At 36.4% G+C, this 24,413-nt stretch overlaps 1 protein-coding gene and 1 long non-coding RNA gene across 6 annotated transcripts; one reads left to right on the top strand and one right to left on the bottom strand.

Annotated features, from left to right (window-relative positions):
• Positions 1 to 200: 200 nt before the first annotated feature.
• Positions 201 to 24,413, bottom strand: LOC113418729 (uncharacterized). Its single transcript, XR_003371799.2, has 4 exons — positions 23,888 to 24,413; positions 5,454 to 5,514; positions 4,032 to 4,110; positions 201 to 3,075 (listed from the first exon to the last, which is right to left on the bottom strand). It is a non-coding gene; the product is annotated as an uncharacterized LOC113418729 (long non-coding RNA).
• On the top strand, positions 3,371 to 7,183 carry LOC113418727 (uncharacterized). 5 transcript variants are annotated; one of them, XM_087945949.1, is made up of 5 exons: positions 3,371 to 3,447; positions 4,808 to 4,848; positions 5,519 to 5,547; positions 5,628 to 5,663; positions 5,974 to 7,183. In XM_087945949.1, exon 5 carries the CDS (start codon positions 5,989 to 5,991, stop codon positions 6,979 to 6,981), a length of 993 nt encoding a protein of 330 aa, XP_087802075.1. In that variant the 5' UTR covers positions 3,371 to 3,447; positions 4,808 to 4,848; positions 5,519 to 5,547; positions 5,628 to 5,663; positions 5,974 to 5,988; the 3' UTR covers positions 6,982 to 7,183. The 5 variants fall into 5 exon arrangements, with proteins under 5 accessions (XP_087802075.1, XP_026533544.1, XP_026533545.1 ...); XM_026677759.2 differs by lacking the exon at positions 5,519 to 5,547; XM_026677760.2 differs by lacking the exon at positions 5,519 to 5,547 and having other exon boundaries at positions 5,608 to 5,663.

Raw genomic sequence — 24,413 nt, 5'->3', positions numbered from 1 at the left:
GAACTTTGGTCCACTGGGTTTTTGGATTCCTCGGAAGACTCAGCAAAATAAAATTTCTGTACACAAAAAAATTTCCCTGCTGAAATTGTAGCTACCTCTTGCAAAAGACCAGTCTCTGTAACTTCCAACCTAGTTGCTACATTTTTTTTCCCTTTTTAAAATTCTATAATCTCTTGATTAGGTATCTGAATGGAGCTGAGCATTCACTGGTTAGATGCCCTTCTTGATGCCTACATAGAGTTTGTAGCAGGTATTTTCTCTTTGCACCCCGATGAGAAACATCTGCCAGTGCCTAGGATTGAACTCTCAACCTTCTGAGTGAGAGGTAGAAGCTTCAGAAAAATATTCAGAATAATGGAGTAATGGAGGACAAGAAAAGAGAATATAAAACTTGCAGTGTGAAATTAATTTTATTATTCTGTGATCTTGATCCAGGATGTTTCTCCTTTATGGATACCAGTCTAAATAATTCCAACAAGACCCTTAGGAACAGTTATCTTTTGAAACTTATATTCTTATCTTTGGAGAAAATGTCTGTTTCCAAAAATGTATTCCTTACATTTTTATCTCAATCCCTTAAAGTAGAGGCTTGGCAATGTCAACTGCATCAGTGTGATAGCTTAATTGAGTGATCAAAGCCCTGTTCTTTTTTACACATTGGTAATGTGTGCAACAATATTAAAAAGAGCAGGGCTTTGATTGCCTGTTTACACTTACCATTTTGGTACTACAAACATCCTGTCTTGAAATAAGTTCTGTGTTTTCCCTTTCTTCTTTTGTATGTAATTTATTTTGTATTCCAACTTGAATTAGCAATGTCATATTAAAAAGTGGTTGACTTTAGTTGCACAGCTGCCATCTTGACTTTTTTTGTCCCCAATCTTTCCTTTTGAAAGATAACTGTAATGGTCAATTATCTTTTTTTTTTTTTTTGCTGCGCAGGTAGGATAGTTCTAGCTTTATTACTTAATAGTTAGCTGTTCGGTCAGCTTGTTTTGTCAGAGTATTTAGGACTCTTTGAAAACTAGGAATTTTTGGAGGAGTATAAAATCTGGTGTGAAATGGCCTATCTTGCCACTCCACCATACATTGAATAGTTTGCAATGTGTGTCAGAATTTATACATCTAGAAAGTGCTGAGAGTTGTTGCTTGCTTAAGGAGCAAAACACAACTTTGAAACTAGAATATTTAAGGATAACTTAAGCTGATGTTAGTTACCCAAGGACTAGGAATATGAGGCAGATGCCTAGATAGCATGCCAACATTCCCAAGATGAACCTAGTGAAACCAGTTGACGGGCACCACCAATCTCACTTGGTCCAATTTCTAAGAGTGAAGTAGGATCAGTTCTGTTTTAAATTTTATGGGAGACTATCATGGAATCCAAAGTTTACAGGGTGAAAGCTGAGAAAAGAACACAGAAGAAGACAAAAGCAAAGCAAACTACTTCTATATGATAAAAGAATTTTATGGATATAATGGCTGTATTCTGTACATGGATAAATGTAGGACTCATTAGAATTTAAGTTCAGTTCTATGGAGAATCTACTGTTTTTCTTTTCTTTGGGACATATATAACAGAAAATGTCCCCAAACCCTGTAAAATAAAGTCTCTTCTTCCCTCTCCCTCCTTCTCTCCCTCCTCTCCCTCTCCTCCCCCCTCCCCCCTCTCTCTGTTAACTCTCAGGTCAATGCAAAAGAATGTCAATAAAATGAAAAACATGCCAGGGTAAAAAACATGTGCCAGGATAGCTGGATACTTTTCTTAAACAGAATGTTACCATTTTTCCTCCAGGGCTTTTGTAGGTTTCATAATTTTTAATTCGTCATATGATTTTGCAAAAAACAAGTATCCTTGTTTTTTGAAACTCGTATAAAGCAGTGTGCTCAGGAAACAAAATATTTTGCATCAGAAGGTCTCAATCTTTTTTAGGTCAAGGATCACATATGCCCTTTGCTGAATTAAAGTTAGGAAAAGGGTTAGAAATGGCTTAATTTTTGTTTAATGGAATTGAAATGAAGGGAATTATACTTAATATGTTTCCTCCTCATGTTTTTAATGACTTCCTATTTCTGGAGCAATTGTTAAATGAGTTGTGGATGTCACAGTTCATAAGTGATCATGAAGAATAATAAATATCAAGATAATAAATATCAAGATCCAAAATATCTGAAGGCAGAATAAGATGAAATGGATGGAAACTAATGAAGAAGAGAAACAACATAGAAATAGGGAGATATTTCCTAACAGAACAATTAATCACTGGAACAAGCTGCCTACAGAAGTTATAGGTGCTCTAACACTGGAGTTTTAAAGAAGAGATTTGTCTGAACCAGTAGAAGTTTTCCTGCTTCACTAGGAATTGGAGTAAAGAACCTCCAAGGTTCCTTCCTACCTTGTTATTCTATAAAAGATGGTGAATGTGATTATTAAAGCTCCTGGCTTTTATGTGCATTTTGAAGCTACATGTCCCCAGCAAACAAGAAAGACAACTTCTAGCATTTCCTCCTAAATAAATAATAAAAGTATTATTTTCCAACTTGTGCTGCATAAGTGGTTTACTAGCATATCACATGAAATCCCTCTCTGGCTGCTGCCCAGAGCCGTTTCACTCAGGTCTGCTTGACCTCTGAACAGTCTTTAACCATGGAGTCTTTTTCCCTCTTTGTTCTCCAACTCTATCTATTGCATGAAACATTTTCTTTTCTCTTTCCAGCCCAAGTGAAAACCAGGGATTGGTTAAAGTAGTTTTACTTCTATGCAGTTTATGCAAAGAAATCAAGCATTAAGACTAGACTAGGAAAAGCACTAAGTCCGGTTTTACTATAGGATATATCATTTCATCTTAATTTTCCATGCAAGAGGAGGATGCAGTCATTATATACATTCCTAATCCTCTAATAACTGTGTGCAGCCAATCTACAATGAACCAAATGATCCATTATAAAATAAAAATACATTTTTATTCTTCGAGTCAAATTCAAGATCTGTTTTGTTGTTTCTGTGAGTTTTTCATATCAAGATTAAATTTGATATGACATCGATGAAGGATATAGTTCATTTTGTGTTTCAATCTAGAGAAGAAATAAATGGATTGAGACCTGCAACAGTGATAATGAGATTGATTTTAAAATATAGGTGCTCATAATTACAACCATAGCTAGTTCCCTGATCCATTCTTCAATTCATAATAAATTTTGTTTTTCCTCTCACTGAGCAGTTTGCATTTTTCTATTAGTAATGGGAAAAAGTAAGTAATGGGAAAAAGATGCTTTCATTTCTCATTTTGCTCCTCCTCTTTACCCCTAGCTTTGGAACAGAAAGTCAGTCACTTGGTCAATATATAAAGAGCAAAAACCATTTACCCTCATTACTCCTCGGGTTTTTGGGGAGTCACAGAACAAGGGACAGAGTGAGAAAGCAAGAAGTGCTTGTTGGAAAAAGGAGTAAGTTATTGTTAACAATTCAGTGAAGGGTGCTAGTTATCATGGCTTTTAAAATTGCATCTGAGATGAAAAAGGAAGGATATGAATTTGATTCTCTGTTTATGAGTTTTTCTATTTGCATTTTTTAAAATATAAAATAACATTCTTGATCCCTCTTGTTTAGCCCTATATCTTGATGCTCTACTTCACTAACTAATAGAATTATGTGAAGCTATTTAGTTTACAAGTAAGCTTAGGGACTTTTTAAATAATTGATTTATTTTCATGCCAATCAAAATCCAGTAGTTACCGTATTAATTTATCAAAGATAAGTATTTTCTCTAAATGAAATGTGTATATTGCAAAGAAATCGAATTCTCAGTTTATTTTGTGTTTGGGGAAATGTGGTTTAGTCCTCAGTTTGTCATCTCAGTTAGATTACTATAATTGACTTTACTTGGGAATGCCAGCATTAAATGATTTAGTAGGATAATACTATACTGATAGAACTACACTGATTGCTTATAGGTTTTGGGGCCCAATTCAAGGTTTGGATCACTTTCCAGAAAAATCTATATAGCTTATCCAAGGACAATTTTTCCCACCTTACACAGTCTAGCAGGCAGAAGAACTTGAATGATGCCTGATGCCCACAAAGATCAGATGTGCTAATATCTTGATGATCTATCAGAAATGGTTAAGACAATTTTGTTTCAATATCCATTCAGTTGCAAAGATCTCCTAAGAGCAACAATACTTTTATGATCAGTACTGTTTTATTTATGAATTTCTTTTGGTGTTTCATGTATATCATTGTTTTAATATATTATGAATAATGTAGAATTGCATGATACAATTATGTAAAATTATGTTACATTAGCCAGCATATAAGTGTGGATAAATAAACCAGTACATAAATATATTTGTATACCTTTTCCATTTTATATAATAATAAGTCTTTATTGATTAGCCCTTGGGCCATATCAAAGTGCAAGTTCCAGCAACAATTTGTTACTAAAATTTAATAAAAGCAATTCAAAATGAAATTTGATAAAATACTATTTAAAATGGAACTTGATAAAATACAATTTACAATGGAATCTAGACAAAATACGATTTAAGATGAAATAGTTATAAAATACATCCAAAATAAAATTGTAAAAATGAACAAGAATTTAAGATATAGATAAAATATAATATTATATTTCAGAGTCGCCCTTGCAATCTATCCCAATCAATTCCACATATACAGATCTCAACCGAATCATTGTGTTTAAATACTGTGCTACTGTAAATGTTATTTTCAAGTTCTGGCCGGACATAAGGTAAATTATGTTGATATGGGTATCCCAATGGGTCATTCGTATTTTATATATTTTAGGCCAATAGATCTTGCTGGATAGTGACTGACTTGATTTCCAGGTCTGTATATTTATTCATTTATTTATATAATTTTATTTATTTGTTTGTTAATTTATCAGGCTTCTACTCCAAAACTGCTACTTAATGGCTTTTGGTAGCTGTACATTTGGGGGTAAATTTAAAATATTTAATGTTGATATTTATGACAAAAAGCTTTTCAGAATAATTACATAATCTTTTCTAGAAAGATAATTAGCTGATTTCTTTTTCCCTAAAGGGGTTTAATTGGGTGTTCCATCTTTGTACAGTTACCTTTTTTTTCTTAATGATATTAATTCTGGGATAAGTGATGGATTTTAACTGATGAGGAAACAATACCAGGCCTGCATATATTTAGCCAGATTATGTGACTATTTGGGGAAGTAGATATCTGGGCCACAAAAGTTCCATACTAAATTTTAAATTAAAAATCTGTAAAAAATGCCCAAACCAAGTCATTTTCGCATTTACTTTTTTCCTGCATGATATTGCATGGTTTCATGACCTTAAAGATGTGTTAGGAAATATTTTTCCATTCTTTAAATGATGATAGATCAATTAACAACAAACAACAAGATTTGTAAAAATTAAAGGAGAATATGGAGGGGGGGGGAAATCCTACTTACCATATATATTTTAGAGAATAAGTGCAACTCTGCTCCACCATTTCTATATGTTATGTTCCCCCTAGAGAAGAACAAAGCAGGAGGATATCTGATTGTAAATAATACTTTGCATGTAGCAGTTTCATAAATTAATATATCACCATTAATATTTTAGAACAGCATTTTTAATTTTAGGTGTTGTTGAATGAGATCCATCATTAATAATCAAAGGTAAGAGTTTTGTTTCTGTAACATTTGGAATCGTAAAATTAGAAAAGGATTTTAAGATTTTGGTTGCAATGACACCTGAGATAACCAAGGCTTAGAAAATTAACCACTCACAAAAAGGTGAAATTCAAAGATAAAAAAATCAGATGCAAGGTATGATTATCTCACTTTCTAACAATTTACCATAATGAAAGAAACATTAATATATGGCATATTATGAAACCATGAGGAGTCAGAATTTGGGACAAGAAGGTGTGAAAGCTGTGAAGCAAAATTATAGAAACATAGCAGAATGTTTGTTCTTTGATTTCAGGAATTCAAGAAGATCATGATGAGAGTTTATGTAGCTCTGATTGCATTCTTCTCCTTCATATCTTGGACTTCCTCCCATATTGTGCATTACACAAGCTCAGGAGGACTATGTACAAATACTTGTGGGTATCATGATTATAAGTACACCTGGTGCAAGCAAAAAGGTGGCAGTGGACATGATTGGGATTATTGTTCCTTAAAAGAAGGCCTGGCTGTTTCTGGTGAACAATGTGACTCACCTTGTGATTTCTGGGGAGGTTCCTATCAATATTGTTACTTCAAAAATGGAAAATGGAATTACTGTAGCATACCATCAGAGTGGGGTTCCTTTGAATATTCTCTGAAAAACAATTCATGTAAGAACAATTGCCGAATAATCGGAGCACGTTTCCAATGTGAGACTATTTATGGATTTGAACCCTGCTCTCCATTCCGAGATGTGACTCCCACTGGCTTGCCCTGCCACATTAACTATCAGTGTGCCAAATATGGTTGTTCAACCTATAAATGTCATACGGGCAAGAGGGAAAGCGACTGGGATCTCTGTAGACCAAGGGACAAGGATGAGTGCATATGGCAAGTTTCTGTCACAAATTCTTCTGTGACAGAAATTTGTACACTTGTTTATTCCCAAAAGAACAGTAATATCTTCTTCCGAAGAGAAATGCAAAAAAAAATAGTCCATCCTACAAAAGAGCAATTCAAGGATGCTGTTCATTTAATTGATAATTTAAGTACCACCAGAAATCTTTCTGAGTCTGACACTCTGTCAAAAATGTATTTCTATAAAGAAAGTATCTTATGCAATGGCATCAATTATACCAGTGTGGAACTGTGGCTTGACAATAACACAAATAAGACTATTGCACATGTTATTTTTTCAGAGATCCTGAGCGTGATTAAGGTGTTGCGTTTAGCATTTTATACCAGTCTCCACAGTGCCTTTTATTCACCTGCCTATACCATTATTGTATCAGTTGGTGAACCAATGTTATGTTCAATTGATTAATAATTTATTCATCCAACTTGTACCAATTTATTATTGCTTTCTATTATATCTGTTTTGGGTGAGCCCAATACTTATTGCTTCTTATTACTTTATAAGTAATTCTAAATCTTTTAAAGGTTTGTGTGAAATCCAAGCAAATTGTCTTTTAATCACAATCACATTTTCATGGAATTAATGCTAATAAATATCATTTTGAATTACATATCTTTGAGATTTGCTGCATTTGTATCTTATTTGTAATCTTCCATAATTATATGTAATAACCTATGCAGTTAATAAAATATGCTCTTGAAATATCTAGTGGAGTCTCAAAATTGATTTTAAAGATCTGCAATTCTGTATTGAAGAAGTCTGAGATATTATTTTTTAATGCATTTACATTATTTGGTGATTTTTAAAAAGTCATCACCTCTATTTTTTTTCTTCTGAGATCTTCCCTTGTAAAGAAGGCAAACCTAGACATTATCCATGTCAAATAATTAGCAGGGACTACTTAGGCCAAAAAAGACAAAATCTTTTCTGCAGGAATCCAAATGAAACATTCTGATGGATTCAGCATTTGCTTGATTATATGCAAAAAAAAAAAAAAAAAGAATCAATTTGATGTAATGGTTAAGGCACCAGATTAGAAACTGGGAGATGGTGAGATCTAGTCCAAGCTTATACATGAATGTTGGCTGGATGATCTGGGCCAATCGCTCGCTGTCAACCTATGTTACCATGTAAGACTATTGGTGGGAATATAGGAGTAGGAAGGACTATTTTGTATGTTCAATGCCTTGAGTGATTTATAAATATAAAAAAGCAGGATAAAAACCTTTAATTTTTTTTAAAAGAAAGCCAACCACTTCCTCACTGATTTCTATATGATTATCTATTATTTCCCTTTTCCTTTCTGTTGATCATTGATCTAAGTAATTAGAGAGGTTCAACTTTATCACATCACCTGCTGAGACCACAGAGAATAATATCTGTGGGTTTTGGTGGTGTTTTTTTTTTTTGTTTTTTTTTGTAGAATAGCATTATTAATACCTTTCTAAGACCTATTTGCTCTCAAACAAGTTCAATGGGATTTTTTGATCTTGCAGATCTTATAAATCTGAAAAGTTCTGGGGTTGAGGTGTACTACAGGAAAAAGAAGAAAGGTAGTAATAGATAAAGGGGAATCTTACAGTTTAAAACTAATTGGAGTTTGGAATTATAGCTTATTTGGAATTTGGAATTAAAAGTTGATAGGTCAAAACATCTGGAAACATCTGCTGTCCAGTTCATCACTTGCTAGCATTTTCACAATATATTGGCCTGCAACTCCTGAATCAATTTTGTAGCCTCAGAGGTGCCTACTAGCAACCACTTTGACATGTCACAACTGCTGGGAACTTGTCACTCAATTTTCCGTTGGCTGAAGAATTCTAATATTTCAATTTTAGAAGTGCCACAAAATATTAAAATAATAACTGTTAGAAAGTTTGTAAAATAGGAAAAGCACAGAAAATAGTTTCATTGCTTATATTCATATTGGAATTATTCAATGTGCTCCCTGTAATTCCCAATATATGAAGAAAGAAAAACAAGAAAAGAAAAGAAAAGAAAAGAAAAGAAAAGAAAAGAGAGGAAAAAATGCCATAGGTCTGATGTTCTATCCAAGTTGTACTTTTCATGGCCTGAATGGAAAGTTCCTATGATTCTTTAACCCTCCCTCTTCCACAGAGAATGCAAACACCCATCACTTTGAGGAAGACAAGGTGATCTTGAGATATATTGCAATAGGCTTCTCATATGAGCCCCTTACCATTAATTTCCCCTTGTGCAGCACTCCTAGATGTTTGCAGCTAAGAATTATTACTACCGTGTTACCACTTGTTGAAAAAACAAAAGCAGCTAGCTGCTGTGGCAAAAATGACCCCTCTTCTCCATAACTGGTTACTTCTTTCCACAGCCATTTTATCCTGGACTGCCCCCTCAGTAAAATCTGGACTTTTACATCCCACATATAAAAACATCATACAAATTTTGAAAGTAGTACTTTTGATGAATGGAAGAAAAAGAATAGGCCAAAATTGCTTCCCTGTTAGGCTGGGGATTGATAAAAGTAACATTATGTGTTCCTGACTTCAAGAACCTGTTAATGACTTCCACTTCCACTAACATCACTCTAGGAGAATGATGTACCCACAAGGCCCATGCAGACCCAAGAATAATTAAGACAGCTGCTTAGCAAAATTATTGAGCTAGTTTTCCCAGCTAGGGAATTCTGGGAGTTCACACATATTAAAATTGTCCAATTTGAGAAACATCACCTATTTCAATCTGCCTTTGGATTATGGATTTCCTGTCTGGCTGCTCACAGAGGGTCAGATTAGGTAATCATACCTCTTCAGCCCTTATTCTTAACACTGGCACACTACAGGGTTGTGTGTTGAGCCCCTTACTCTATACTCTTTATGTGCATGATTGCATTCCCAGTCACGTTAGTAATACTATTGCTAAATTTGAAGATGATACAACAGTGGTGGGACTTATCTCCGGGGAGGGATGAGTCTGCCTACCGAGATGAGGTGGACCGGTTGCTTTTGTGGTGTGGAGACAACAACTTGGTCTTCAACACCAATAAGACCAAGGACCTTATAGTGAAGGATCAGATCAGACATCCAGCCCTTGCTTATCAATGGAGACCAAGTGGAGCAAGTGGCCAGTTTTAAGTTTCTGGGTGTTACCCTAAAAGAGGACCTGACCTGGGTTGCCCACATTTCAGCCCTGGTCAAAAGGGCCCAGCAGAGATTATACTACCTGAGGCTTCTCAGAAAACAACAACTAAATGAGAAACTGCTGGTGACCTTCTACCGCTGTACCATAGAGAGCATTTTAACATACTGCAGCTCTGTATGGTTTGCCAATTGCACAGTGGCAGATAGGAAAGTACTCCAGGGGGTTAATGTCATTGCCCAGAAGATCATTGGTTGCCCTCTCCCCTCTTTGGAAGAGCTTTATAGCTCCCGCTGCCTTAAAAAAGTTCAAAATATTCTCAAAGATCCATCTCATCCTGGGAACCCTTTTTTTGAACTATTACCATCTGGCAGATGGTACAGAATAATAAAAACAAGGACAAATAGGCTGAAAAACAGCTTCTATCCCAGGGCAGTAGCTATTTTGAATTCAGCTGTATAGTGCAGTGTTGGTGTGGTGTCGGGGGTTTCCGGTTCAATGTGTGAAGGGTGAAGGATGTATGTTTGTGTTTATTTTCATGGTCATGGTCATGATATGCACTGAATATGGTGTTTGATTTCGTTGTACAAGGTGCAATGACAATAAAGTAAACTAAAATTAGATGTAGTCAGGATTTGTCTGATTGTTTTTCACATCTATCATGGATAAGGTCAGTTATTCTCTGTGTTGTTACCAAGAAATGCTTGTTCATAGATATTGCAGTTTTCTGCTATCTTATATACAATCTATGCAGTAGGTGAAATATTCCAAACCTTTCTAAAATTTGCTACCACATTTGTCATTTTAATAAACCAAAACTAGGATATTTAATTAATTGATGACTTGAAAGATTTATATGGCTGTCCATATTGTGGAAAACAACCCCAGGCTGCTTGTAGCAATAATACCCAAAATAAAAAAATCCAAACTTGACATATCAACCAGCATTATCCAGTTCATCTAACAATACAATTTCTGAGCTATCTCGATGCTTTCCAGAAAATTAAGAGTTTCACTGTAATTCTGCTTTTGTTGATTCTCAAGAAGAAATGCTCAGCCTCAAACCACCAGCTTACATTAAAAAAAGACAGAAAGTTTGTCTTTGATTATCACCTAATGACTAAGGAAAGTCAGAAGAACTCTTTCCTTAGTGAAAAAAAATCATCAATTTCTGGAAGAAGATTATTATTTCTTATAATCTCAGTGTGCAACAGTATCTTAGAATAATTTACTGATTTGCTTTCATATTCCAGACAATTGCTTGTAACTTAATAGTTATATGCATCTTAATAAATAATTTATATCTCCTTCACATGCTATTAGTGCATATTATAGTGGATACAAAATATTGCATTCAAGACAATTGAATCCTCATTAATCTTAAGTATCTTTTCACAATGATTTAAAACAGAATCTTACTTAACCGACTTATTGAGGATTCAGTACAAAACTATTGTTTGGGTTGTATTTCAGAATACAACACACATCTAATTGTGTTAATTCAGCATTCATTGTTCATAGAAATTACATCAATTTCTACATTTACTGTAAAGTAAAGAAAAAAATGCATTTTCTTTTTAATTTCCCTCTTTTAAAAGTTAACTTTCATTTTCTTCCCCCAACCCTGATAAAATTATACATGAGCTCTTATAGACGGTGGATAAAATCTCATTCCAGATGACTCATAACAGTGCTTTGCAATTTAATATGTTTTCTTTCCCATAACAATGTCATGCTGACCAGGAAGGAAACCTTTTAGCAGCAGCCAGTTGCTTTCCAATCATCTAAAAAGAATTTTTCCAAGTTTATTCTACGTGGCAGCTTTTCTTTACTGTTTTGATCCCAAAGTAATAGTAGAATTTATGACTGGTTTGTTTTATTTCATATTTTTTCTCATGAAAACATCTATCTCCATAGTTAAAGATCACAATTATAAACAATCTAATTTTGGAAGGCCATTTTCAGCCAATAAAGTCCAGAATCAACAATTATGCAATTAAAAATAATTCTACATTTTTCCTTAGTGCTGAATTTTGGATGCAAATCTTCCACTTCTCTGAAACTTAGAGCTGGGTAGAAAACATACTTTTTTCCTTTGCTAACAAATATGAGAGAAGGGTGAGGCTTCCAATCTAAGATCTTGTTCTAAGAGAAACATAGTATTTTCATAACATTATAATATTTTGTTCTGACACTACGAAGTGGTCAATTGAAAAGGCCAGAGGCTAATTTTGTTATTTTACTATGGTCATGAAATGGGGGGGAACTGCTGTGATTACAGCCATTTCCGAAAGGACCCTTCACGTTCAGTGGATGATTCTGCTGCCCCATCAAAGAAAGTAAGAAAAAAAGAAAGAAAGACCATTTTGTTTAATATGTCAATAATTATAATAAGTAATTATTAATATGAAAAATCCAAAAGATCTTTTTAGCATTCTCAACAATCATGTCAAATCATCTCTTTCTATAGTGGCAACTAATTACTGAATTAAAAAAAAAACCTCAGAGCTCTCATGGAATCTCTTTATTCACATCTCCTTTCTTTGGTTAGATCAACAAAATAGTTCTTAATAGATTATCTTTATCAAGAATAAAAATATAGAATATGGATGTTTAATATTTATCTCCCTTTCAGATCAGGGATCATATGGAGCCCCAAATTATGCTAGTTTTCTTTTACTTGTTTTGTGTAGCTTGTTTCTTAATTTTCTTCTTATATGTTTGGGAGCGGATTTTGGTTGATTGTTATATGATTAACTGCAAAAATGTATTGTCCATAGGAAAGCAAATTTGCTTGCCATCTGGTAGAGATACAACTCTGCACAAGACTGCTGCAAATGTGAGACATGGAATTCTCGTTATAATATTTATTAATAATACATACACACAAAACAACTTGTTTCATGTTGGCAAGGAAACATAAAATAGCAATCTGCATTACTTCAGAACTCATAGGCTCTAAACAAACACATAAATACACAGGCAGACACCCACACAAAGGGTCCAAATTGTGCTAACAAGTTATTTAATAACTTCTAAGGTGGTCCCTACAAAGGCATGAAAATAATTAGACCCTGTACATTCTGCTGAAGATCAGCATAGAAATAAAACAGACCATCTGCAATGATATTGTTAACTATAAATAAATTGGATCAGTTGGCTGGAAAATTTTGAGCGGAAAAATATGTAAAGGCCACACTATATTAAGCTCTTTTCTCCAGTTAGTTGACTAAAAACATTTTACAGTTAGGCCAGGCATATACTGTGATACAAAGGATTCCTTAGCTTCCATAGTTAGTAAACCAAGGCAGGGGAAATAATTCCAATCAGCCAAGAACAACTGAAGAATGTTTAGCTGGAACAGCCCTAAAGAGAGGCTCAAATAGGATAAGCTATGTCCTAACCCTTAGGATATTTGTATGTGTGGGTTTTAACTGCCTATCCCTGTTCTAAATCAGGCAATACATTCTGCTAAGGAATCAGGCTTCAAAATGAAGCAAATAATAATAAAATCAACAAAACTAACTACACAACACAACATAAAATGTAACATAATGTAACAACATATCATCCTAATCTGGAGCTGTTTTGTATCTGTGCTTTTCTTACTCTCTCCCTGCTCCCCACTTTTAAAAAGTCTATGAATATATTATGGTTTGGAAGACAAAACATGGTTGACATGGCCACTGTACGTACATATTTTTTAATATTTATTGTTCGTTGGGGGCATGTATTACTAATTTATCTTATAAATCAGCCTGGACAGAATAGAGGAAGTGGCCTCTGTGTATAGTGCCACACATCCAAATTCCAGGAAATACACATCTTCAGTGGCATGCTAAAATGGAAACGTAAGATGCTTTCATGTTTACTATTTGCTCAAGGATATTCAGAAGGAAATCAAAAAGATAAGATGACAGGTGATTGATGACAGGTCCTTTTTTATATGCATCACACATAATGTACATTGAATGTTAAAAGGGAGAGGGGCTTTCATCGTATGGCTATTTTCACATTTTCAACCCTTTTGAACCCGATGGAACCCATGGCTGGAGGAGCCTTTGCACAGATTTGTCTAGTGTGCCAATTGTGCTCTTTCTTAGTCATGGAGGTCTGCTCACCTCCTATTTGGATTACTGTAACACACTCAATATCAGACTGACCTTGAAGACCACCTGGATGTCCCTAAGTTTGCCCAGGTAAAGTACTGTTGTGTGAACTGCACTGACTTTGTTTCTTTCCAGGTGCAATTAAAAATGCTGGCCATCATCTTTAAACTCTTCTATGATAGGTCCAGGCTATTTGTGAGACTGTCTTTCCCTAAGGACATCATGAGAGATGCAGTACACCTGGAGCTGGATAGGAGATACATGAAGAAAATAAAGATAGCCATTACCTAGAAACTCCCAGAGTATATCTCTTATGGTAGGAGTAGTATAGATTTATTCTGGAAAGATTCTGTTTATTGTGTGTAAGTGAATGAAGAACTGAATTCTGTGTGTGTCAGTCTTGGGATTAGCCCGACAGACATCTATAGGTCCTATTTAAAAATTGCTTCTTTTAAACATTGCTTCTTTATGGAAGCTAGGAACCTTACCATGCATTTCTGTGGCAGCCTCTGCCCTAAAGAACATCTTTGTCGCTGAAGTTTGGCAAGCCTCTGCCCTCCTAGACTTTTGAAAAGCACTGGAGACCTGGCTTTACCTCCAAGCTCTGGATAGGATGAGGTTATTGCACATTGGAAGTTAGACTTGGCACCAGGTTTTTGTACATTTGGTTTTAATAGTTTTAATATGTTTTTTATTTTAATTTTTGATTGAGAAGTGCCCACAGTTTCTTATAAAATGAACAGCTACATAAATATTTCAATATGTAGATAAATAGACAAATCTCTAGTTAATGGAAGGATCTAGTCTATATGGCTAAAGATAAAAATTTGTGTTTTCCTTCCCATTTTTTTGTTTTTTGCAATTAAGAAGATAATGCGAGCCTTATCTTAATGTGGCAAACAGAAGTGGTTAACCATCCATTTTCATATATTTTTCAGTGTTATATTGTATTTATGTAAGTTTTTCTAATGCATTTTAAAATTGGTAGGTTGTGTTGTTTTCAAAATGTACTATATGTATTGCCTTCATATGTCAATTTACATCATTCGGTCTAGTTTAAACATAAACTAGCAAAATATTTGCTAAAATTCTAATTCACCCAGGAAGCAATGAATTATGATCACTCAAATACTGTTGCTGAAACACACTTAATTCTCAGAATTATTTGAGAATGTATACAAAAACATATACATGCACAAAAATATTCATATGCACATGTGCTTTCATATATATATATATATATATATATATATATATATATATATATATATATATATATATATATATATATATATATATATATATATATATATATGGCATATATATAATATATATATATGGCATTCAGCTTTGTTCGGTATTTTCCCACGTCATAGTAGTTGTGCTTTTAAAGTTGTAGCGACGTTTCGGCAGAATCTCATCTGTCATCATCAGGCTTCTGTATATAAAATACCCGAACAAAGCCAAGGCCATACATGTAAGTACCCACGAAAACTTAAGAAAACACACACACACACACACACACACACACACACACACACACACACACACACACACACACACACACACATATATATATATATATATATATATATATATATATATATATATATATATATATATATATATATATATATATATATATATGGTATTCAGCTTTGTTCGGGTATTTCCCATGTTGTGCTTTTAAAGTTGTAGCAATGTTTCAGCAGAATCTCATCTGCCATCATCAGGCTTCTGTATTGTGTCCGTCTGTGAGTCAGAATTTCACAGCCATTTCTGTTTTAAATTTGGTGCTAGCCTACGCTGTGCCAGAATGGTTTTTTCTTCATCCTGATTGGTTGGGAGTCTTGGTCTGTGTTTATTGGTCTTGAAGTTTGCTGTGTTCTGCTTGATTGGTGTTTCTAATATCTTCTGTCTGTTTTGTAGCTTTTTTTGTCTTGATTGGCTGGCAACATTGTGTTTCCTGTATTGGAGGCTTTTAGTGCAGCTTGGCTCTGAGTAAACGGACAGCTATCATTTATTAGGAAGCTAGGTTTCATCTGGGTGCCTGGTTGGGGTGTGTTTGAGCTGGAGGTATTGGGGGGGGGTCTGTTTGTGCCCAGGTGTTTGCCTGGCTTGTGGTGTGGAGATTTTTTTGTTTGAGAGTGCCGGCTTCCAGATAATTGACAGTCTGGTGGAGTCATCTCTTCATGCTTTCAGGGTTTTTTTTCAATCTCTATGGCTTCTCTGATAATTCTGTAGCTGGGCTTTTTTATAGTGGCTAGGGTTTTGGTGCCATTGAAGTCGGTGCTATGACCTGTGGCTTTCATGTGTTGGACTAGTGAGGAAGTGTGTTCCAGCTTTTTTATTGCATTTTTGTGTTCATCTAGGCAGGTACTTATTCTTCCATTGGTCTGTCCAATGTATGTGGCAGGACATGATGCACAGGGGACTTCCTATATGCCTTGGTTTTCCAGGTCAATTTTATCTTTGGGGTTTCTTAGGATGGCTGCTATTTTTCTGTCTGTTTTGAAGGCAGTCTTGATGTGATGCCTGTGTAGTATCTTTCTGATTTTGTCTGTAGTACCTCTTATGTAGGGCAGGACAGCTGTTCCATAGGTCTGTTCATCTTCTAGGTCTCCATTATGTCTCAGTGTGTTTTTGTGGATCAAGCCAGTGATTTTGCTTTTGTGGAAGCTGTTGGCTGTCAGTACTTTAGTCAGGATGCATAGTTCAGCCTTTATGTGTGTCTTGTCTGCCAGGCGTTTGGTTCTGGCAATTAGTGTTTTGGCCACGGAGTTTATCTGTGCTGGGTGGTGGTGGGATTGGGTGTTGAGGTAGCGGTTGGTTTGTGTTTTCTTCTGGTATATGATGTGTCCTAGTGTGCCATATGTTTTTTTTGTAGATTAGTACATCTAGGAATGGTAGTTGTTTGTTTGTTTCCATTTCCATGGTTTATTTGATTTTGGGGTGTGTGCTGTTTAGGTGTGTTAGGAAATTGTTTAGGTGTTCTTTTCCATGGGGCCAAATAACAAATGCATCATCGATGTATCTTAACCATAAAATCTCCACACCACAAGCCAGCCAAACACCTGGGCACAAACAGACTCCCCCTGATACCTCCAGCTCAAACACACCCCAACCAGGCACCCAGATGAAACCTAGCTTCCTAATAAATGATAGCCATCGGTTTACTTGGAGCCAAGCCTCACTAAAAGCGTCCAATACAGGAAACACAATGTTGCCAGCCAATCAAGACAAAAAAGGCTATAAAACAGACAGAAGATATTAGAAACACCAATCAAGCAGAACACAGCAAACTCCAAGACCAATAAACACAGACCAAGACTCCCAACCAATCAGGATGAAGAAAAAACCATTCTGGCACAGCGTAGGCTAGCACCAAATTTAAAACAGAAACGGCTGTGAAAGTCTGACTCACAGATGAATACTATACAGAAGCCTGATGATGGCAGATGAGATTCTGCCGAAACATTGCTACAACTTTAAAAGCACAACTATAATGACGTGGGAAAATACCCGAACAAAGCTGAATACCATACATATAAATACCCGCAAAAACTTAAATATATATATATATGGATCTTTGGTTATTTGGGTTTTCTCCCATGTAAAATTGGAAGTATCCTGGCGACGTTTTGACGAAATCTCATTCGTCATCTTCAGGCTTGTGTCTTCAGCTTTGTGCTTCTCGGAGTAATGTGAGCTTGGAGCTGCTTCTTCCTTTTAACTGCTAGTGGGGGTATGACTTGATTGGGTGGGGGCTTGGCTGTGTTCTGATTGGATGGGGGAGTGTTCTGTTCAGGTGGGGGCTTGGTTGTGCTCAGGTTAGTCTTAGTTGCTGGGGGATTTGAGCTGGTGAGTTGTGATCTGTTGTTTGGCTTCGCGTTCGTAGTCGTGCCACATCTTCATGGTGGGTCGGAGGGGTTTGAAGCGGGTAATGATGTAGCTGCGGTACGGCTTCTGGTCCATGACCTGAAGATGATGAATGAGATTTCGTCGAAATGTCACCAGGATACTTCCAATTTTACGCTGGAGAAAACCCAAATAACCAAAGATCCACATACAAAGACCCGTGAAAACCTCAGAAAACATATACATACATACATACATACATACATACATACATACATACTCTGGTTTGAACTTTTGAGTTCATGGAGAAAGGTTTAGTGTAAATTAACAAACAGATGAATACTGGTACAAGTCCAGTAACAAGTCCTTAACTTATGACCATTTGTTAAAACAAAGGTTTGAAATTAAGATGGCTAAGATGGCTAATTACTAAGTGCTCCTTTGATGAACAGAATGATAAAATCTATTAATGTTTCCAAAACTGAAACTATACATTGCTGGAAACCTCTCAAAAGAAAATGTTAGATTTTATCATTGAATTCTGTCATAAAAGTCTTAAGTGTGTACTTTTTCAAGTATATACACATTTCATTTTGGGTGAATCAGAATGAGTTTAACTTGTTCCTTCTAAATATTATTTACATGCAAGTTTTAGCTTGAATATATGAATCACAGGAAAACACAGGAATTTGGGCATTAAACAGATTTGTATGTTGAATTGTAGGAATATTGTATATATCACATCTCTGTTGGTTCTCTACATAAGTGTGACTGAATGATGTATATTCATATTGTTCTGACTCTTAAACTAAGAAATTTCTATATCATTCATATGGCATAATAAACCTGTATGCAATGTGAAATTGACAGTGGACACCTGGATGATGGCCATAAGTTTAGTCATATTTTTGACAAGGACTATGTTATTTTTTTCTGCTGGAAGTGTACTCAAGCAACAGGTAAACACAAAAAGCTGAATAAACACCATGGTGTTATATTAAAAGTAAGATGAAGCAAAACATAAACTAACCCTATGCTTCTAATCTTCAAATGTTTTCACATACAGCTGTTAAAAGCTATAGCCAAATGGTTTAGCAGCTGCAAATTTCAGCAAGTTTTTTTTTTTTGTAACTAAGACTTAATTCTAAAACCATTTGTTGCTTGCTTCCTATCCATTTCACAAGTGATGACCTTGGGCAACCAAAGTCATAATGGATGAGTGATAAACTGATTTCCATTTATGCTATTGTCTAGAGGGAATTAAGACATAACATACTGTAACTGACTCATATATTCTTTCCTTTAAATATAGCTGTAACACATATTAGTTAGAGTCATGGTTCTCTTGGGTCAAAAGAAAATTAGCTACAGCAGTCAATATTTCAATGTCTGGAGCTGGAAGATTTACAGCACACTTCTCACTTTTTAAATGGCAGGACAAAGTGTAACAGAGTATTGATGCTGGTCAGTAAGATCAGAGGCAAGCAGCTTTTGTGGGTGTTGATAGACACATTTGAGTCTTTTCAGAAAATGGCTACCTTGGGAGATTGCCCATCCACAGATCGATTGCCTTACTATAGTGTTTCTGAATCTCAGCAACCTTAAGATATGTGTCTTCAACTCCCAGTATTCTCCAGCCTGCATGATTGTGTATTTTAAATTTGCTAAAATTGTCTACATCTATTAAAACAGTGTTTCTCAATCACAAAGTACCTATTTATCAAAAGATAAAGTGACTCCTTGTCATCCATTTACTCTTCCCAGGGTGCTCTCAATAGTTGCTGAAAAAAAACAGACTTTGTATTTTAGAATCACAGAAAAGCTTTTTAACTCCAAAAATGGAAGGGGAAAAACTACAGTCCCTAGAATTAAGTTTTGCAAGTTTATAAAAGGAAGGCTTTTTAAAAGCCTTTAAAAGGTTTTGGTGAGCAACAGAAAGTTAATAAAAGAAACCTTAGTTTTCAGAGAGTACTTTACAATTTTTCAACCTTCATTGAAAAAAAACTATCTATTTTGCTTCAAGGAGAATGAGAGGCAAGAATTTGTGACCTTTATATCTTTGCTTTTTATCTTTCTGGTAGGTGGAACAATGCTCCAGGGGAGGTGGAGTGTGAGATCTTTGTATGTTTCTTGTGTTTTAGTGAGTTTCAAAGTATGAAGCATTTGACCAGATCTTTAAATCATTTTTTTCCTATTTTCCTCTTAATCAACCCCAGTTTGACTTTTGGTAGCGGTTGAATTTTTGAAGACTGCAGTAAGTATTTTTTTATTCATCTGTTTATATACCACTGTTATTACTTTTATTAATAATTCAAAGTAGCAAACATATTTAATATTTCTTCCTTCTCTTATTTTCCCCATGACAACAACCCTGTGAGGTAGGTTGGGCTGAGAAAGAGTAACTGGAAAGAGTAACCGACCCAACGTTACCCAGTCACCTTTCACACCTAAGGTAGGACTAGCATTTACATTCTCCTAGCTTCTAACCAGGTCCATAACCACTAGGCCAACTGACTAGTAATCCAGAAACAGCTGCACTCATCCAGTACAAAAACATAGGTTCCAAATTGTTATTCCTCCTATCCAGAAGGGTTATGGTGACTGCAAATGGAGGGCTGATGTGCCATGTATTAGTGTTTAGATTCCAAATAGTATAATTTCTGGTTTTATTAACTTTTCAGGCTTATAACTTTCTATTGAAGATGTAAAGAAGAATGGAAAATATATGGCCACTGAGGTATGATTGGATAAGTTCTCATCAGCATGTGTTGACTGGAACTAGTGAGAATTATAATTTTCCACGGCCGCCTTAGAAGTTAAAAATCCTTTTTTTGTCAATGAAGTAATGGATAACTACCATGCCCTTTCAAGCAGTTTACTCTAGATCTTGGGTATGAAACACACACACACACACACACACACACACACACACAGAGAGAGAGAGAGAGAGAGAGAGAGAGAGAATAGCTGAGCACATCTTTAGTCTGAGATATCTGAGAGGGGGAATAAAAGGTATCCATTGTGAAAACCATTATTTTCCCTGATAATAAGAACAAAACATTCTGATTGCAAAGAAGTCAGAACAAAAGATATGATCAAAGCATTTATAGAAGCACAGCAATAACATCTGTTGATTTCCTAGCCTATGGTAAACTAGTTTATGGCAAACTGTAGCAGGGCAACTTGTCTGCAAATTAAAACTCCCCCCCCCCTCAAAGTCATTCTACTTTTTGTCCTCATTTAGATCCTATGGGGGGGAAATGCTACAGCTGGGTTTCCCCAAAGTTTTGGTGGATATCTTGAAGGCAGAAAAAATAGTGTTGCTAATTGTAAATTCAATCATGGGGGGAGGGGCTGAATGCAATTATAAAGAATGCAATTATATAAGATTCTGGGAGATTCTGCATTTCTATACTGTCATCTTTTGTACCTGTGACTTTCCATGCTGTGCTTATTCCTTGGTTTATAGTTTCCAAGCTGCTTATTTGGGGAAAGGAAGAGCATTTAACAGAATGTCAGGGCATAATATTCAGGCTTGTAGCATGAAGCAGAAAGTTTGCCCTGAAAAACATGCCTCCAAGTGGGGGGGGTTGTCTTATACGGCGAGTATATAACAAAGGTCGTCTTATATGCCGGCAAATACGTTGTTGTCACTCGGTGCAAGCGACGGGCGGAGCTCCGCAACTTGCGAAGCCCTTCAAGCCCAGCCGGAGTCTCTCTTCCTCCTCCTCCCCACCCACCCACTCCACCCACTCCGCTCGTGCGAGCGGACAGGCAGGCTCCAGGCTTTGCCCCCATCCCTCACCTCCTTCCATCCCCTCCACCCCCCAGTGGCAGAAACTTCGCCGCACGTGGGGACGAGTGGAGGGGTGGAGAGCAGCGACGCCCGCTCAAAGCTGAGAAAGCGCCATCCTTGCTTTTGTGCCTGGAAGAGTTCGTGTTTTTGTTTTTTTGTTTTTCTCCCAGGAATGGGATGCTGCTCGTGCGATTTTCTTTGGGAATTTTCTCTTCCCGGTTTCAGCCTTTGCTCGAATCCTCCCCCAATTCACTTCTGGAAAGGATGCTTGTGTAACTCTTTTCCTAAGTGCTGCTGGGGTGGAGGGGGGCAGTGTGCAGCGTGAGCAAGAGGCTCTTTCCTTTCTCCCTGAGCGCAAAACCGTCTGCCTTCTTCTCTCTTGGACGGACCGAGCAAGGCTAATAAGATAATAATAAGATAATAAGATAAGATCCTAAGCGCATTGTGGAAACAGATCTGGATCTCATTGGAGAAAGGTAGCAAATGAATGAACTGGACTTTTGGCAAGTCTCGGAGTAGGAACTCGACGCTTTCTGGAAAGTTAGTGAGCAGGAAAATAGACATCCTTTCTGCTTTCTCCCAGCGTGGGTATTTCATTATCCCTCCCTGTAAGAAGTAACAACCACAAAGCCAAGGGAAAAAGCGATCGCAGGAAAAAGCCACAGTAGGAAGTAAAGATTTCTCCCCCCTCTCTCTCTGAAATAATTAATGTCGTAATCAGTGTGGTGCACCCTTGGAGACAAATTGGTTGGGGAGGTGGAAAGATATTAAGAAACAACTCTGACTGTTTTTAAGTCCAGTTTTATTTTTTTTTATTTATTTTCCCCTGAAAAAGCAGATCGCTCAACGGTGTCACAAAGAAAGGGAGAGGAATTGAGTGCCAGCCTGAGAAAGGCGAAGCTGCCTCTCTAAAGCATTTTGGTGGCTTTGTAAGTTTGGGGGAAAGGAGCGGGGGTGTCAATCAAGAATGATATCCAGAATACCCCAAGTGTTACAACTTACCGTATTTGCCGGCGTATGACTTTTTGCCCTGAAAAACATGCCTCCAAGTGGGGGGTCGTCTTATACGGCGAGTATATAACAAACTCTATATTTTGAGTGGAAATGTTGGGGGGCTCGTCTTATACGCCCAGTCGTCTTATACGCCGGCAAATACGGTAGATAAACATTCAACTATGAAATCTACTGGGAGTGAATTTAGAGGTGCTTTTCTCACTATACTCTGTGGGAGATGAGCATTAACGTTCCAGCTAGTACCCACTTTAAAAATAGAAAGTCTAAAGCAGTCCTCATCCAAGCATCCGGAAATGAGGCATGCTATTGAAAATTGCAATTAATTGACATTAATTAATTTAAAGAGTAGAAAACTTTATTCTTATAGGTGTACCAGAAAAGCTTTATTATAAATATAATAAATAAGAACTACCTCTTCTAAAAAAAAAAATTGCACTGGGAACAAACTCCTAAAAATAGAGTGACTAATATATATGTATATCTGAGCCAGGACCAAAGGTGTCCACAGGATAATGGGTCAAAAAAGTCAAGATGGTGACCCACCCTTTTTTACATTCATTTGACATTTGTAAAAAGAGGCAGGGCTTTGATCACATAGTTGTGGTCTCTAAGTATATATCATCTATGATAAGGTGTAGTATATGCAAGATTATTTGATACTAAGACCAGATATTTTATGTATTTTTTGGTGTGTGTGTGTGTGTGTGTGTGTGTGTGTGTGTGTGTGTAAAGTTTCTATGTACAGCCAATAAATAAAGAACACTCATAAAATTCTCCCTTTTGTTTTAAGTAATGAAATTGCTGACACTATGTTTTGCCCTGTTCTTATTTCAGCTTTGCTTTATGCTTTTATTGGCAAGTTTGCCCAGTTGAGCATATAAACATTTTTCTTATATGTTTGGGTTGTTATTTTTTTCCACACAGGAAAAGTCTGCACAGGACACTCAGTTCTATGAGACAGGTCTCTTGTTTTTCCATGAAATGCAATATTAGCATTTTTTTTTTCTTTCTGTTGAAACAGAGGCCAAAGACAAACAATTCAAGGCTAGAGCACTGGAATGAGTAATATGAAACTAGGAGGCAAAACTTTGCAAAGTTATATAATAAAAATGTGCAGGGAAACCTCCTTCAAATTAAACTTGGTTCCTCATGACTATCATAACATGGAGTTTTTTTGGCTACGGCACAAAAGTGCCTTCTTCCAGGGTGTGCTTTTCAACCTCTTTGTCTAGTCTAAAGTTCTGGTATTTCCTGGTAGTCTTATAGCTAGTTTTTATCCTGCTTAACCAGGTCCTCTTGGCAGTTTTTATCCTGCTTAACCAGGTCCTCTTGGCACTGCCTGCTTTAGATAGAAGTAATTATCATCACCATGGAAAATAAGTACTGCAGAAACACAGATACGAAAAATAAGATGGGCACTTACCGAGGTCTCATAGATTGAAAGAAAAAAGTTAAATTAAAAAAAAACATTATAAGGATTTTGTAAGACTTGAGAGGAAGTCCAGATAAAAAGTGTTGTGTTGGCAGACGGACACACCAGGCAGACACAGAACTGAAGAATAACGTTGCTTTTATTTGAAGAGTAACAGGTTATCGTGGCTGCCCAGCTGGGCTGGCAGCCAGCTGGCTGGAGCAGCTGATGCCGTTTGACAGCTCCTTTTATAGTCTGCTGTCAAACGGCACCAACCAATGGGAACCGTCGGTGCTCCCGCTCAGAATGCGGACCAGATTGAAGACTTAGCTAGTCAGGGACACTACACCCCTTTCCCCTAGCTAAGTGCATGCGCGGCCCTGCCTCCTGGGGATCCATGGTACAGAAGAAGAAGTTGAACTAGTAGCTGCTTTGCGCACCTCCCCCATCTTGGCTTCCAGGAACAGAAACCTGACCTGTCGCAAGGTAGGAGCACTCGGCCTGGGAAGGAGACCCTGAGAAGCTTGGTGAGTAACCA

The sequence above is a fragment of the Notechis scutatus genome, chromosome Z (genome assembly GCF_049901735.1).
Source record: "Notechis scutatus isolate UNSWTSFEM ecotype Mainland chromosome Z, rNotScu1.2, whole genome shotgun sequence".
NCBI classification, from domain to species: Eukaryota; Metazoa; Chordata; class Lepidosauria; order Squamata; family Elapidae; genus Notechis; species Notechis scutatus.
Note: the sequence above shows the minus strand (reverse complement) of the source record. Positions and strands in the feature narration are given on the sequence as shown.